Source organism: Drosophila innubila (assembly GCF_004354385.1).
Source record: "Drosophila innubila isolate TH190305 chromosome 2L unlocalized genomic scaffold, UK_Dinn_1.0 5_B_2L, whole genome shotgun sequence".
Taxonomy (NCBI): domain Eukaryota; kingdom Metazoa; phylum Arthropoda; class Insecta; order Diptera; family Drosophilidae; genus Drosophila; species Drosophila innubila.
In genome coordinates, this window is record NW_022995373.1 from 4,876,761 (window position 1) to 4,895,293 (window position 18,533).

The window sequence follows — 18,533 nt, forward strand, 5'->3', positions numbered from 1 at the left end:
TTAGAACATCATCAAAATGTTTATTGACCCATTTAACGCAATTACCACCTTTGGCTTGCCAAAATCAAAGTTGATATCTCCTCTGATTGGGAGCTTTTTCGGGTCATAGGAGTCCTGTCTGACGGAGATGTGCAGCTTAGGCGAATTATGCCTTCACTTGTCTATGAATGCCTTCCTAAAGAATTACAATCTCCAATGGATAAGTCATATAACTTGAAAGGTGCTAAGGTAATTCCGTACCAACAATTTGGTTTCCGTGCCGCCCAAGTATGACGATACTTGCGGTATAATTAGATTGAAGTAGTCCTGCGTTTTTTGGTAGAGAAAATTTTCCGTTTACCGTTGTTATGACCAAGGTTGCAAACCGGTTTTGAACCGAACCTCGCTGAACTGGTTAGGTTTGGGCTTTTAAGCAATCCAAAGCAGATCATGAACCGAAGCTTTAATATTGTATACTTCGTAATCCCAAACCTGATCCGAACGAGTTTCTTAAGTTAACGGCTCGGCTCGAAAATAAAATTATTTCATACTTTTTAATAGTGATATAATAATACATCAAAATATCGACAGCTGGATTTTCGCAAAAGAGATTATCGAGTACTTAACTTCGAAGATCTAACGATTTGATAAAATCGGTTTTCATAAAAACACCGACACCTAACTGGGGTTTTTTCATCGTGTTTTATTCACAGATCTAAAATCGAAACTTTTCTTGAAATTAAATGCTTATTGAGAAGTGATGTGAACTCAAAAAAGTTTACTCAAATTATATTATAACATTAAAATCATAAAATAACAAGTCATCTTAAAACTATTTAACTTACACTTTTATAAAAATAGATTTTTTGTTTTTAAATTTACTTTGTTATAGAATCATAAAAATCAAGAAAAATTATATCGGACAAAAATTTTTTTTTTTTGCATAAAATTGAACCGAGGCTCGCACCCAAACCTGTATAGGAGGTATATTAACCAGTTTGCGTACCGAACCTAAGTTTTTCTCTATGGTTCGAACCATATATATATATATATATGTAAAAAAAAAAAAATATATATATATATATATATTTTTGACCTATAAAAGGGTGCGTTGAATTTATAGAGAATTCAAAAACAACAATTAAACATGGCGAGTTGAGCGGGTGGAAATTTTGATGAATTCTCTCCACTAAAAAAGATGTAACTCCTTAACTAAAGACATTTCACGGCAAACTATGCTAGGTGACTGACCGTATTAATCAGATTAATATACAGAATGGTGTCATCCGGATTTTTATAATAAACTTGATTTATAGTTCCTATCAAGTTTATACGATTTTAAATTAAGTCTGCTGTATACTTAACTCAAGTATTATGTTCACGTATTACCATGTGCCAAAAAAAAAATGGTACAATGTGTTTGGGTGACTATATGTAACAGGCAAAATGAGGCGTGACAGTCCTATTAAAGTATATATATTCTTAATCAGTATCAAGAGCCGAGGCGATTTAGCAATATCAGTCTGTTTAAACGCGTCTCAAAATCTATACGAGCTAGAGACTTCTAATTTGGTGTGTAGGTTCCTGAATACAAAACTCAGATCAAGTTAGCTTTTATTTTATCATTATCATTTTATCATCACTATATCATTTAGCTACAAGAGAAACAAAACAGAATAACTTATTTTGAGATATCTAAGACAATCTGATAAATATGCATTTCGGTCCTATTTATCATGACTTAAGTTGGTTCAAATCGGTTCAATATATCATACAGCTGTCATTGAAACAATCAGTCAACAACAATCAAATCTTCAGCGTGCCGAACGGCATCTAAGTGCCTAAGCGCAGTGCACTGACTTATCCGCTTGTTTTGATTTAATTTTAATTTGTTTTAAAAGATTGGAGCAAGTATATTGATAACCTTCTATCAAAATACTATAACAATGGCAGAAGCAAATGCCTTTCAAAAAATTTCTGGTATCTTAGAAATAAAATGTCTTTACCAGTTCAAATTCTAGTGAAGATAGCATTTCCATGTTCAAACATTTCTGACATCCAATTTTGTGAAGTACGATATTAAATTTAAAAAATTAATTATTCTTAAATAAAAAAAAATTCCGATTCCTTTCATCCATAAATAGAATTTTTTGCACAGTACACTGTGGGCGATTTTCGATTTGGGCGGCATAAACTCGAAATTTGAAGCTAAAGGCTTGAAATTTTTTTGTGTACGTTAGTTAGACTAAAGTAAAATAAAATTTTTTTTTTTTGGAAATAGGACCCTCTCGGCTCTGGGCACAAAATTCGACGTATTTGCAAAAACTCTAAAAGTGAAGCTAAGCACTTAAAATTTTGTACAAATATTACCTACGTGTATATTAAAAAAGATTTTTGGAAACAATTTGTCAATTGTGCCACTCCTTTACTTCCCGCCCCTGAGTTTGTACAAGCAAAAGGAAATTTTTAAATGTGATTTATTCGAAAAGGAGCAAAAAAGGATAATAAAATTGGGTTCATTCAGCAGGTTTTTCAAACAGTAATCGCTCCCTTACTTGTGATGGATCAGAAATCAGTACCTGCTGAATGACATGATACCTTTTTAATAAATCAGCCTACTATGTTAGTGAAAAATCTCCTTTCATCGTTCGTAATAATCAATCAGTATCAGGTATCACACTATTTGTACGATACATTTTTTGTGATACCGATACCAAATGTTGACATTTTCGATTGTTAAAAACTCCCTGCCAAGGGCGTACGCATGGGGGGCCGTTTTATGGCAGTCGACTTCAGTGACTTCGGAAATACATATTGTATATCAAAAATATGAAATCACTGACATTTTGTAAACTCCGAATTTTTCAATATAATCATTATAATCATTTATTTAAAAAATCTCTAGAGATTCTTGGTGTGTGGATATACAATGATAATTTTTTTTTGGCTTTTTGACTTCGGAAATACATATTGTATATCAAAAATATGAAATCACTGACATCACTATGCACAAAGCTGCCTACACCCTTGATCCCTGCTGAATGTGAAAAGTACTAATCAGGTATCACGATTGGGGATCAAAATTACCTACTGAATTTCCCAATTATAGACTATATTCCTTAACAACAAAAATTTGTCATCTTTAGTTGTAACACAACTTGTTTGATTAGATTTTTGATACAATGCAAAGATACTAACCATAACAGCGGAGAACAACGACACAAAATAGATAAATTTACTTATGGCAGCAGATAAATATTTTAAATACCTCAAGAATATTTATCCATATAAAACTTATTTTATTTTGAGCAAGGCTGCAAACCGGCTCTGAACCTAACCTCGTAGAACCGGTTCGGTTCGCGTCTTTAAACAGCCTGAACCGGTCATGAACCCAACCCTTAAAATTATTTACTTTGCGAACCCGAACCTAAACCGAACCACTTTCTAAAAAAAGGTTCTTTTCGAAAAAAAGATAATCACATAAATTTTATGTTTTTCTAATTACTCAATTATTTAAGACTTCGGATTAAAAAAGGTCATATCTAAATCTTCAAATAAATTTAAATTTAAATCAAAATTTGATTTCCTTTAAAAAAAAAATTAAGTTAGTTAAAAATTTAGAGAAAAATGTATAACAATAAAAATATTTTTTTTTTTATAGAATTGAACCAAGGTTCGAACCCAAGCCTTGGGTTCAGGCGGTATATAAACCTATACACGAACCGAACCGATGTCTCGCTCTATGGTTCGAACCGTCGAACCGAACCTTTAAGAAAATTTTTGAGGTTTGAAGCCTTGATTTTGAGCGTTTTTGCTTATTTATTAGCTTTTAAAAGTTACTTTTTATTCAATCTAACTGATGTATCTAATTTTAATAAATTTTAGCCAATTGTTAATTATGCTACCATGAAATATTGGACTTTATGCCGACTAAGCCGAAAATTCGACCATAGTGCAGTGCCGAATGCCAAAATTTCTTCATTTTTTTAATGAAAAATACATGTATTAAATTTAATATCGTTCGTCACGAAATTGGATTTCTGAAAATGTAAGGCATGATTATGCTAAACTTTAGCCTTGTAAGAAGTTTTTTTTAATGCACAAAGAATAAAAGAGATAACACAAAAATTGTTCGGAAGAGTGAGAAACCAAATTTATTAAATATTTTCGGGTTTTGATGTGAGCAGACCACTCTCTGCTATTTTTTGAAGAACAAATTTGGCATTCAGTGACGAAAATCGTAATTTAATGAACGTCTGCTCATAAACATGCTATTATACAGACCTGTTCCGATGTTCACTTTGAAAAAATTTTCATTGAATTTCCCTGACATTGACTTGTTGAATTAAAATTTAAAAAGTGAAGATGCGTAATCTTGACATACTTAAGTGCTTAAAACTTTAATATTTAGTAAATAAAAAAAAATAATAATATTTTATGACCGATGTTACATCAACAGCAATCATTCATTTTTTTTTTTTTGATTTCTTAATCATGTATCATACATCGACATCGGTTAGACTCTGACCTAAACTTTGGCTCTAACCTGTTCTTATTTCCACAACTGTTTGTGAATATAAAGTGAATTGTATTAAGGGTACCCTTGTTTGCTCAGAAATGAATTAATATTTTGATAAATTTTTGAAAGAATAATTTGATTGATAATTAGATATTGGTCAAAAAATTGTGCGGCACTGTCATAAGAACAGATGACTTCCATACAAAACTTGACAATTAATAACAATGTTTTTGGAAAAATTCATACATATACATTTGAGAGGATAACTTTCCAACTGTTATCAATTTTTAATGCATAAATTGCTGAATTGCTCTGATCGTTTCCCAAACACTTCTGTTGGAATGCTTCCAGTAACATTAGGTAGAAAGGACTTAAAGTGGGTAGTCCGCAAAAAATTAAAATTAACTTCTGTCAAAATTTTTAGATTAAAGTTCGCATAATATAAGTGAAAATCAGAACAGGCATAAAAAGCTTTTCAGAATCATTATTAATCGAAGTAAGTGTATCGATGTAATCTGTAAACATTATCTAATAACACTTGGGGCTCACAATATAAATAAAAGAGCTCGTTTATTTTTCGTTATCGGTCAGCAATTGAGCTTTTGCATGATGACTTTTGTGTTTTTTTCAGGGAGAGATAATTATCATAATTACATGATATAATACATGAAATACACAGTGTGCGCTCGAATAACATTCTTACACCAATCGTGTGCATGTTTATAATATATTGCATGAAATGACTGATCGGATTGTGATCATTTAAAAATGTGACGCATGTTAATTATACAACTTAAGAGAGTATTAAAAAATATATTATTTATTTAGAAACACATTTACAAGTTTTTTCATAATATTGGGCGCTTAAAGTTTTAATCTGATAAAAGTTAAGTTCTGTAGCCTTCTAGTATCGATGAAACGCAGATTATAGGATACAATTTTCAATTTAGGCAGAAACTGGAAAATCAAAGATAGGTTAGCATACATACGTTAAAATGAAATGGATCGAAAAAAAAAATGAGAAATAGAATGAGATGTATGCCACGAAGAGCAGCAGCTAAGTACCTTAAACATATAAATATACATAACATGCCGTTAAGTTTTGGAAATCGGAGCCCCAATGCCGCCATCTTCATCGTCGTAAAGAAAAAAACAACTATTTATGTACGTGATCTGTCATTACGGCTGACTGACAAAAAATTATGATATTGTTGTAGAGGTTTTTAGAGAGTTCATATGCATGTATGTTCACTTTCCACACATTTAAGTTATTAGGAGTTATCAGTTTAAAAAAAAGTTAGTCTTCTGAAGCTCTGAAGATAAAAAATAATAAACAAGTGGGAAAGGCTATAGTCGAGGTCCCGAAAATGGGATACCCCCCACTTATTTCAATATATATAAAAGTACTTTATAAAAATTACTTGTATTACTGTGAAAACATTAATTCGTCATAACTGCTGTTCTACTTGTCCGATCTTGATGCGATTTAGTGGGATAATAGATACTATTAATATAAAACAGTTATTACCATAAAAAACGTATAATCTTAAAAACTGTTGCTGTGGTGGTATTTCACGATTTGCGGGGGCGGTGCGGGGTGTGGCCTAAATTTCGTGGGGTATATAGAAATATGTGTGCCAAATTTGGTTACTCTACCTCTCATAGTCTCTGAGATCCATTTGTTCATACGGACGGGCAGATGGACGGATGGACAGACGGACACGGCTATATCAACTCGGCTGTTGATGCTGATCAAGAATATATAATTTATAGGGTCGGAGATGCCTCCTTCACCCTGTTACATACATTCTAACAAACACAATTATTTACTTATTTTTCTGAAATTAAATATTGTGACAAAGGATATTAATTAGTGCAAAGCAAATTTTTCATACATTATGTATTGCTGCCGTCCACAGTGATTGGCATGATAGCTGAAGTAATTTTAGCTGGATTGTGCCCAAAATAAAATCCATCATCCTGATGACTTTCACCTCGAAGCGGTCTTCAGGTCCTTAGTAAACATGCTCCTTTTTTTTCTCATCTTATCATGCACTAGAATGATTTCTCTTAGTTCACTGTCAATTCTTAAACTTGTGTAGGCCAGAGTCTTTACGATATAAAGGTCAACCTATTATAAAAACGAGCTTAATTCATAGAATGTGCGTATTTCTTAAGGTCCACAGGAGGCCTCTCGACCGCGGGGCCCGGTGCATATTGAAAAAGATATTTATCTTATCAGAAGTTTAAGCAAGTAAAATGTAAAAGTTCGAATTTTGAGTTTTGCTTCTTTCCTTAAATGTGTGTGATGGACACAATAAAATCTTAATTCCAATATTGCTTTTTGAGGCAGTAGAACACAACTAATTGTAAAAAGAGTAAGAGAATACTTAAATAGACTGCAGCAGATAATTTATGGTTTCTTAGTTATCTATACACAATATAAAAAATTGTATTTACATATGTAAATATATATATCTTAATAAATATACAAAGTCTTATAATAAGCATAGATATTATTGAATGCCTTTTTGTTTGCGAATTCACTAATATACATACAACTGTAGGTCGTACTCTTAATGTAATTGGCTCAATAGATAAAAAGATGGCAATGTTATGAGGCAAATTGTTATTAATTATTAAATAAATAAATAAATAATTATTATTTCTACAATAAATGTAAAATTGAAACTATAATTTAACTAAAATGGGACTTAATGCATGCCAATTGTTCACTAATATGTACAAGTTAAAGGAAATTTTTTGATTAATATGTGTATTTGACATTCATGAAAACATATTCTTAGATTGGCCAAGTTCTCTTTAGAAGCTTTATATTCATATTCATAAAAACATGCTAACAACAGTGGTACACTACTCTTGCTATCCGAAGTAGATATAAAAAACAAAGTAAAACAACAATTATTAATTTACGAATGAGCATGCATTAGTAACAAGTTCATAATGTGGCACCTCGTGTTCAATACGCACACGAAAGATTGGCCTTCTTTCATAAACCATAGGGATGTGCACCACTGTTCTCCATCTACATTATTATTTACATATCCTACATTAATGTTTTTTCAAATAATTTATATACATATTAAAATTAATTTAATTTCTTATATTTGTTATGGCTTCTTAGGTGGACTTGAGACATATGGACGAGCAACAAGGCAGCAATGTTGTTGACGTTGGTGTAGATCTATCCGAATTTTATATGTCAGTCGAATGGGATATTCTTGAAGTACCAGCTGTTAGGTAAGTTTCATCTCTTGGCTCAATTTTTACAACATATTTTAGTCTTACTTCTGTCTTCATTCTTAAATTATATCAACCTTAAATAATTTCCTGGATCGAAGTTAAAGCATAATACTCACCATTTGATAAATACTGTTATCTGGGCCTCAACTCTATATATGTACAGACGTGTCCAAAATATTAAGAACAGCATATGTGAAAATTTATGTCGATCAATCCTTCGAACCCTAATCCAATAGATCGCTATGGATGAACGTTAAGACAGAAGTCACAGATGCTAGAGACAAAAAATGGTGGACAATTATATCAAGAAGAATAAAATATTTGATTGAATATAAAAAAAATTTGCCACGCTTTAATAGGATATGTAGACAGTGGTGGGGCTTCATCATCACTGCGGACGGCAGTTCGCGCTAGTGACGAAAGCAGCACGAAGGGTGCGAAAGGCGACTAGCAATACATACAGCTAATATGGAAAATTTGTATCGACTGTCCGATTAGATCGAGTTATAAACCGATCGATAGGTTTAGTCCTAATTAACAAAATGGCATACTACCTACAACTTATGCTAACTCACCTGGTTCTTAAGGTAAAATTTTATAGGTGAAAATTTAAATTGAACATTTTTATCAAATTTTAAAATGTTATATCACATGTCAGTAAAAATTCGCTGTCTCAAGATATTAACAAATAAGTGTATATATACATATTACGTAGAGTTGAAATATGATAGCAGCAGGAACTTGACATAGCAGAAAACCTATGTAGCAAACAGCTTTTGCGATGCAGTAATAACCAGTGTTGGCAAAAAGTTTTTTTTAACCATTGCGGGCAGTTATAAGTTAAAAGAATTAAATTTTTGGGGTCTTTCTTCAACTGTTCTTTAATATTAGTGAAATAACAAGCAGAAACATTTGAAACAAAAAAATTTCTGATATATTTCAAAAAAAAAATTTTTTTCACGAGGTAAAAGTCTAGTGACGAAAGGCTAGATACCCCAAAATTTCTGATATCCAATTTTGTGACTAACAATAAGAAATTTAATATGAAAATTATATAAATATTACAATTATATTTAAAAATAAAAATAGTTCGGCATTCGTCTTGTTGGGCAAAAAGCCTACATACCTTTTACCCAAAAATACCTTTTTTGCCAGTGCCGATTGTCGAACTATTTTTATACCCTGATCACATTGAAAATGGGCAAAAAAGGGTATAATGTGTAAGGTATGTAATAGGCATAAGGGAGCGCGGCAGACCCCACAAAGTATGTTTATTCTTGATCAGGATCAACAGCCGAGTCGATTGAACCATGTCCGTCTGTCTGTCCGTTTGTTTGAACTCCTCGATTTCAGAGACCATAAGAGCTAGAGACTTTAAACTTGATATGTACACTGAAAAACAAGACCAACTTCTGAAATCAAGACCAACTTACTAAAACTAAGATTATTAATCTAAAAAATCTTAATATCTAATACAAGAACAAAAATCTTAAATTATAAATTAAAAAAATTTTAAATATAAAAAATAATTTTTATTTATTTAATTTTTAGATTTCAATTTTAAGAACATTTTTTCTTAAAATAAGAATTTGGTCTTATTTAAAATGTTCTTAAAATCAAGATGTGTTCTCTTAATTTAAAAATTTTATGTTCTCGACGCATTTTTATACCCTGAGCCCATTGAAAATGGGCAAAAAAGGGTATAATGTGTTTGGCAGAATGTATGTAACAGGCAGAAGGAGGGGTGGCAGACCCCATAAAGTATATATATTCTTGATCAGGATCAACAGCCGAGTCGATCTAGCCCTGTCCGTCTGTCTGTCCGTCTGTCTGTCCGTCCGTCCGTCTGTCCGTCTGTTTGAACGCGTCGATCTCAGAGACTGTAAGTGCTAGAGACTTCAAATTTGGAATGCAGGTTTGTGAATACCATACGCAGGTCAAGTTTGCTTCCAATTTTTAATGCCACGCCCCCTTCGCCCACAAATTGCAAAAAAACGATTTAAAGGCGCAATTTTTGACATAGCACTGCCTAACTGAACAATCAGTTGAGAAGTATGCGTATTAAACGACCCTGAAATTTCAAAGCGATTGACCCATAAATAAAGAAGTTATTTCGGAGTTTACATTTAATTCAATAATTACATTTGCATGGCAAATCAAACGTGCGAGCGAGACAGCATGTTCACGTTTGTATGCAAGGCGCGCACAAAGACAGTACGAATTAGTACCCATTTTTTTTTTGGGTACCAAATAAGAATCAAGCGATAAGCAAAAATATTATGGATATCATGTAATGAAAATGATAATGAATAATTTACGTATATCCAAATATACAATTTGATTAAAATAAAATTGTGTTAATATATAAATATGTATTTTTGCATGGCAAAAATCAGCAGAAGCTGATAGCTATGTATGAAATTGCATGAGAGAAATAGCGATCATTTTGCAGCACTACTCTTGCATCTTTGCCGAGCACTGAAAGCTGCAAAATAATAATTTTAATTATTAATATTTTCGATTCCTTACACATATATATAATAAGTATCTGCTTATTATCGTTGTAAAAAAAAACTTAGCATTTTCGGCTTTAAGAATCTCATAAAATTAGACATTGCCTTTTATTTCAAATTTCGCGCGCACTGCAGCAGCCTTTGGCAGGCTTGAATTTGTTGCGTAAGAGGGAGAGAGTGAGAGAGGAAAATGGGTGCTGCCAGATTGCAGGCTGAGCAAAGTTGTAGTTTGTGGCTACTCTTGACACACGCTACATCGATTGCAAGCGATTACGATTACAACTTGCGATTTACCAATTTATCAATTTCTAATAAATTTTAAATAAGTTTAATATAATACAATAAACTTTAATATAATAAACTTATTTAAAATTAATTAGAAATTGATAAATTGGTAAATCGCAAGTCGTAATCGTAATCGAGTGATGTATTAGTTCAGTGAGGCATTAATAACGTAGTCTGCAGTTATAAGCACAGTGATTCAAGAAACCGAAAGTTGTTCATAGTTTCGCGTGTGTAATTTTTGATACCCTGAGCCCATTGAAAATGGGCAACAATCAACTTTTATAAAAGAGTTCATGGGCTCAGGGTATCCTACTGTCGAGCGTGCTCGACTGTAGCCGCACCTCACCGCGAGCAAAGCGAGCCGGGGGTAGGCGAGCGAAGCGAGAAGGGGGCGGAGCCCCCTTGTTTACAGGCGCAATTTGCGAGGTAGCACTCCCTAACTGAACAAGCAGTTGAGAAGAAAGCCTATTTAACGACCCTGAACATTTTAAAAAGATTGACCCATAAATAGAGAAGATACTTCGGAATTAGTTTTAATTCAAAATTTTTGTTGCCAGAATTGAGACTGACTAAAATTGTAGTTTGGGGCTACTCTTGATATGTAGAGTCTACATCGACGATTACGATTACGATTTGCAACTTATCAATTTAAATTTAATTATACCCTAAACCCAATATTTTTTGAGGGGGCGGAGCCCCCTTGTTTACAGGCGCAATTTGCGAGGTAGCACTCCCTAACTGAACAAGCAGTTGAGAAGTAAGCCTATTTAACGACCCTGAACATTTTAAACAGATTGACCCATAAATAGAGAAGATACTTCGGAATTAGTTTTAATTCAATAATTACATCTGCATGGCAAATTGAGCGTGCGAGCGAGGGAGCATATACGTTTATATGTAAGCCGCGCGCAATGTAAGCGTACAAAGAGAGTACGAACGAGTGCCCATTTTTTGGGAACCTCCTAAAAATCGAGCGATAAACAAAAATGTTATCGTTATCATCTGATGAAAATGTTGATGTATAATTTGTGTACATACTAATATACAATTAGTTTAAAATATTATTGTGTTGATATGATTTTAAGTACTTTTGCATGGCAAAGTTCGATATGACATCACATTTTTTAATAAAGTCGGACAAGAGAGGAAAAGCGATCATTTTGATGCACTACATTTGCATCGTTGCCGAGCACTGAAAGCTGCAAAACCAAATTTTACTTATAAATATTTCCGATTTCTTACACATATATTCATTTAATTTCCGCTTATTATCATTGTAAGAAAATACTTAACATTTTCCGCTTGTAAAATCACATAAAGCTAGACTTTGCATTTTGTTTTAAATTGCGCGCGCAATGCAGCAGCCTTTGGCAGACTCTAATTTGTTTCGAGTGAGAGCGGAAAATTTTTGTTGCCAGAATTGAGACTGACTAAAATTGTAGTTTGGGGCTACTCTTGATATGTAGAGTCTACATCGACTCCGAGCGATTACGATTTGCAACTTGTCAATTTAAATTTAATTATACCCTAAACCCAATATTTTTTGAGATATCTTAACCAAACTGAAAGAATATGCATTTAACTTAGTTTTGTACACCCTGATCGAAGTTCGTTTACATCGGTCCACTATATTATATAGTAGCTGTCATAGGACCGATCGGTAAAAAATCAAATTTTAGTATGAAAAAGTTGATGGAATATGCATTCATGTTGGTTTTGTACAGATTTGGTTCAAATCGGTTCCATAAATCGTATAGCTGCCATAGAAACAATTGGTCGAAAATCAACTTTTATAAAAGAGTACCTGGGCTCAGTGTATCCTACTGTCGAGCATGCTCGACTGTAGCCGCTCCTCACCGCAAGCGAAGCGAGCACGCGGCGGAGCACCCTTGTTATTTTTAAATTTAATTATAATATTTATATTATTTTCATATTAAATTTTTTAATGTTCGTCACAAAATTGGACACCAGAAATTTTGGGGCATCGAGCCTTTCGTAGAAATCGTAGAAATCGACGATCCATTTATTCGCACAGTTGAGTTTCGACTTAACATAACAAAGTTTATATAATAAAAAATAAGGACATAACAGGATATGCCTTCATTTTTATGTGTACTATTAAAATAAAATAAAGACTTATTGTTTAAATAGAATTACAGCAATTCTTTGATCATGTGAAGTTTTCACATGTGCTGTTATTATTTCGCACACGTCTGTACATAAAAACTAGAGGGACGGAGCTACAGTCGAGCATTCTCGATGTTTAGCTCACTGGACGCCCTTGCAGAGCGTTGTATTACATTTTCGACAACTTGTTCCAATGGCAGCTAAATGACATAGTAAACCTATTTGAACTGGTAAGGATGTATAAAACAAACTTGAAAGCATCCTCTGTCAGTTGGTTTACGATATCTCATAAAACAAAAAGCTTTTCATGCTAAGACTTGATTTTCGACCGATCGGTCCTATAACAGCTACATGATAAAGGGGTCAGGACATATAAAACAAAGTCAGATACATATGGCATCAGTTTGGTTAAGATATATCGAAAAACCAAAACAAAATTTTCATACTAAGACCGGTCCTATAACAGCTATATGATTTAGGTGTCCGATTTGAATCAACTTCGGTAAGGATGTATAAGACTAACTTAAATGCATTATGATATCTCATAAATCAAAAGTACTAAAATTTGATTTAAGCCCGGCGAAATTTAATATAGTGGTCCGATCGAAAAAAGAATCTAGCTTAATCTGCCTGTAATACAGAGGTTTTTACACACCAAGTTTGGTGTCACTAGTTTTTAAAATGTTCTTACAATTTGGGTATGCAATTTTCTATGTCGATTTTTTGGCGGTTAAGGGGGCGTTGCCAAATTCTGAAACAAACTTGATCTGCTCGCAGTTTAGAGGAATCTACATACCAAGTTTGGTGTCTGTAGCTCTTTTAGTCTCTGAAATCTAGGTGCTCATACGGACAGACGAACATTGCTATATCGACTCGGCTATTGATGCTGATCAAGAATATATGTGGGATCCGATAGGCAATGACATAACTGTCACCCCAAAATACACATTACATACGTAATACAAAATAAAATTCAGTCTGAATCAAGCTGCGTAAGATTAAACATTAAATAATTAAATCATTAAATTCAGAAATACACATAACCTATAGTAGTTTTGGTTTTATATTTCAAAATAACACCTCAACCCTACAAATTTTGTGGCTCAACCAAAGAAAATTTTTTTCAAAATTTTAAACTCAACATTTTGAATATCAATTAAAGAATTTCACGATCGAGAACAAGTTGTAAGTCGCAAGTTTTCTGATCGAGAGTTTCTGGTCGAGGATATCCAGAAGGATATTTGCTCGAAGAAACTTAGACGAGGATAGTTAGACGAATATGTCTGGCCGAGAGTTTCTGGTCGAGGATATCAAGAAACTTAGTCGAGGATATATATCTAGTCGAGAGTTTCTAGTTGAGGATATCAAGAAGGATATTTGCCCGAAGAAACTTAGTCGAGGATAATTAGACGAATATATCTGGATGAGAGTTTTTGGTCGAAGATGTTAAGAGGATATTGGCTTGAGGACATAGAGACGAAGTATATAGATACCAAGGAAGTCACGGCTTGCAGAGTTATGTTTGACGGAGGATGATGTTAGAAAACTGGGATATTCTCCAATTACTTTGGAAGATGTTGAAGAATATGTGTCATTTTATTACGGCGATGCAGACATTGATATTTGGCTTGCACAATTCGAGGATGTTGCAACTTCTGTACGATAGGATAATTTAAAAATGTACTTTTATGAAAGAAAAAAAAAAATACTCCAGGGATTTGCTAGAGGAGTTGTCGTTTTATTGCTCGGGAATTCAACCGTATGAGATGATGAGGTCCAAGATGAAAGAAGAATTTCTAAAGATTGATCCAGAAGTTTTCTATAAGCATGTGATAGATAGAAGGCAAAAAGTTGTTTCAACAGAAAAAAGAAGAGGAGCGTTTACGGAATCAGTTGAAAGGGAACTGCCGGAGAAAGCAGCTGGAAGCGCAGCGTCGTCAACAGAAGCTGAAAGAAGAGCGACTGCAACAGAAGCTGGAAGAAGAGCGACTGCAACAGAAGCTGGAAGAAGAGCGACTGCAACAGAAGCTGGAAGAAGAGCGACTGCAACAGAAGCTAGAAGAAAAGCGTCTGCAACGGAAGCTGGAAGAAAAGCGTCTGCAACGGAAGTTAGAAGAGCGTCTGCAACGGAAGCTAGAAGAGCGTCTGCAACGGAAGCTAGAAGAGCGTCTGCAACGGAAGCTAGAAGAAGAGCGACAGCAACAGAAGCTAGAAGAAGAGCAACAGCAACAGATGCTTGAGGAAAAAGAGCGACAGCAACAGATGCTTGAGGGAGAAGAGCGACAGCAACAGAAACTTAAGGAAGAAGAGATGGAGACGATTGAGAAAGAAGAAAAGAGAAAGATGCGTAAAAAAAAGAGAAAGATGCGTGCAGAAGATAAGAAGAAAGAGATTAAGGAAGAAGAAAGAAAGAAGATGCATGAAGAAAGGAAAAGTTGTGAGCAAAAAGGAAGCAGAAGTGTGAGGAAGAAAGGAAGAAGCTGCATAAGGAGAATCGAAATAAAAAAAGTCTTTGGAAGCAAAGAGAAATTGAGAAAGGGAAAGCAGATCGACCACGGAATCAGATAAGTGTGGAAAAAAATAATTGGAAATATAAACAAAAAGAAGTAATTGATGAAGGAAAATGATGATTACCTAGACTAACGGATAATGTTTATGATGATGATATGATAATGACGATGATGAAACAATGATATGACAACAACAATGACAAACGCTGAAGACAGACAACCACGTGTGCCGAGTACTTGAAGTATTGGATTCTAGTCGATAATGATTTGAATGCATTCGGGACGAATGCGATGTAGGATGGCCGAGTTGTGGGATCCGATAGGCAATGACAAAACTGTCACTCCAAAATACACATTACACACGTAATACAAAATACAATTCAGTATGAATCAAACTGTTTAAGAGTGAACATTAAATAATTAAATCATTAAATTCAGAAATACACATAACCTGTAGTAGTTTTGGTTTTATATTTTGAAATAGAACCTCAACCCTACATATATATATTATACTGGGTCTGCCACACTTTCTGCCTGTTACGCACATTTTCTTTAAAACAAACTTAATAGACCCGTGTACATTTTTTAAGTACGGTTTGAGCTACAACAAACGCCACCTCTGCATCTGAGCGGAGGGAAGTTGCTAGAAATCTTCAGACTGATAAACGCAATTTATGAGCAATGATATAAAAGAGGAAGATTTTATTCTTTTTGATCTCAGTATAGTACAAAATATTAAACTTATTTCTTACCGCAGTGACTGCTTCCTATCCCGCGTACTAAACAACAAGTCACTCAAAATTCCAATACAATTCCTTAAATTGAAATAAGTGTGATCAGCACAGCTGGGATACAAAATGCTTAAACGCATATTCCAATACTTACCATGAACTATCGAAACGAAACAAATTCGGCCCGCGACATCCCCTCCCCCGTGAAGCAGCTGCTTCACTTACTTCCAAAATTGATCGGGACTTTATGAAACTTCATAATGAACTTGAAGTCTTCCGTGACTGGCTGCCCGTACATTCCCAATATCTTTTCCTCAGCGTCGCTCCATCTGACGTCGTAAGCTGCCCCATGTTGGCCCAAGGCGTCGATCACAAATGGCGAGCTGGAAGCAAATTGCCACAAATCGATTTCAGAATAAGCGTGAATTTCTCTCACCCGTGTTGATGCAGCGATGGGCTTCAGTTCTGTCGCGAAGCAATCCACGTAATCTTCTACGTAGTTGTAATCCGTAATAGCTTTGACTGACCGTGGATCCGTGTGTTGATGCTCCAGGGCATTGATGGTTACTATTTCGTTAACACTTGGATCCCGTCGATCATCGCCGTGTCTCCACAGAAATCGCTGTGCACATTGATCCTGTGGGTGTATCAGTACCTGGTGAAACATCTCCTTGATGTTTCCGCAAACTCCAACGGCGCCTTCCCGAAAGTAGAAGAGCACGACTGGCAGTGCATTGTAGTGATGTGGACCTTTCTCCAGTACTGAGCTTAATGATTTGTCGCCCACTTTGGCTGCTGCATCGAAGACCAGACGAAGTTTTTCTGGTTTGTTGGGATTCACAACTCCGAAATGTGACAAGTACCAAACTGTGTCAGGGCGCTTCAGCTCGTCGTCAATTATGGATATGGATGATCTTTCATCAAAGAGTGCGTACGTGTCCAGTCGCTTATTTTCTGCTCCGAACACTTTGACAGGCAATATGCGAAACAACAGACGTGTTCCATTCGGGTCGACACAACTCATGTTCCTTTGTGGTACCGCTTGGATTGCCTTTGTTGGCGTCCTCCAGCCCGTATTTCCATTCAGATCAACTGGCGGCATTGTTTTAACATCTATAGATAGCAGATCCACTGGCTGTGGTGATCTCCTAGAGGTACTCAAAGCTACATGCAGCAGGCGGTGATGTCTTCTGTGGCATCCATTTACTTGTCATTCGCTGTCTACACGACAGGATCCGGTCAAGTGACCGCCTCGTAGGCACGAGAAACAGAGCCGGTGCTCCTTCACAAACCTTATCCTCGTTGGTGGTGAAGTTTGGTTGAAATCCTCACAATTTTTCACTCCATGTTGCCCGTCATATATTGGGCAATGTGTGCTCCAATTTCCATCCTGTCGATCGGTGCTCACGTGCAACATCCGACGTTTTGGTTCCTTTAGCTCGATATCAGAGATCGTACAAACGACGTTTGCAAGTTCGCTGAGCCACCTGCTGAAGCGTACGATCGTCGGGTAAGTATTCAATGTTGCAGCAATTCTGGTCCGTTCCAGTCTCCTGCCCGTTGGCAGTTTGGTGACCAGTTCCTCAATTAGGGTAGGGTTTCCCAAATGCCCCAATGGATATCATTGACTGACTGAAGAAAGGCGGCAAGATTACTTACACTTGTAGCGAGCGGAACGATTTTCATCAACTGGTGCTCCTGAATCTTTTTCAACTAGCGTACGCTTTGAAGTTGGCTATGTATGAGTTGCTCTGGGCGTCCATACCGAAAGCGTATTTGCTCAAGCACAGCGTTCACGTTGCTTGGGTGGATAAGCAGGGACTTGACAGTGTCGCGTGTTTCACCCTTCAACGCTTTCAGCAATCGCGAATTCTTTTCCAAATCAGTGCAGCCATATGTTGTAGTTTTTTCTGTGTATGCGTGGAAGACTATGGGCCAATCCTCAGGCTGACCTCCAAACTCGTTGAGATCTGGTAATTTGCGTGTCGCCCTCATAGTCGAAGTCGTAGATCCTCATATTACAGTTGATGGTGCTAGCACCATATTGGCATCTCCTGGAGTCGAGTGCGCTGACGCCCATACAATTGCTGTGTGCTCAGATCCATATGGCCTTGCGTGGCTCATAGTCACATAACAGTTGAATGCTGGCGGCAACAATTCTTTTGAGTGTGTAGACGACGCGCTAAAATATGGCGGCTAAGTTCAACTCAAAGATGTCTGACCAATTGCGTTGCTTTGCAGCGGGAAGTTTCCACTCAAAGCCAACTGTAAATTTTCACTCAATTTTGCCGGCATAATGCGCGCACTATGCACAGGTTGATTTGCACTCACAGCCAGCGGAAAATTTGCTGTCAAAAATGGCGCCAGCGTGCTAGCTGCGCTGCTCACTCCAACGCTGCTGCGTCCAACGGGATCACATGCTTGATTCACCGTTGCAGGCTGTAGCTCCTTCGCCAAGATGGCGTTCCTCTGCATTAGTCGCGCAAAAGGGGTATCACTTGTGTCCATTTGCCCTTGCGTTGGATCTTCCAGCGGCAGTTTGCACAGTCATACCTCCAGATGTTGTGCGGGGTGTGTGCTGCTGCTGCTCCTCACTGTAGACGTC

At 35.7% G+C, this 18,533-nt stretch overlaps 1 protein-coding gene across 2 annotated transcripts in view; it reads left to right on the forward strand.

The window, feature by feature from the left end:
• Positions 1-18,533, forward strand: part of LOC117782692 (acetylcholine receptor subunit alpha-like) — a 78,879-nt gene that overhangs the window by 20,555 nt on the left and 39,791 nt on the right. For both annotated transcript variants that reach the window (XM_034619720.1, XM_034619721.1), the window contains exon 5: positions 7,644-7,759. In XM_034619720.1, the coding sequence (XP_034475611.1) occupies positions 7,644-7,759 (116 nt within the window). The remainder of the gene's footprint in view (positions 1-7,643; positions 7,760-18,533) is intronic.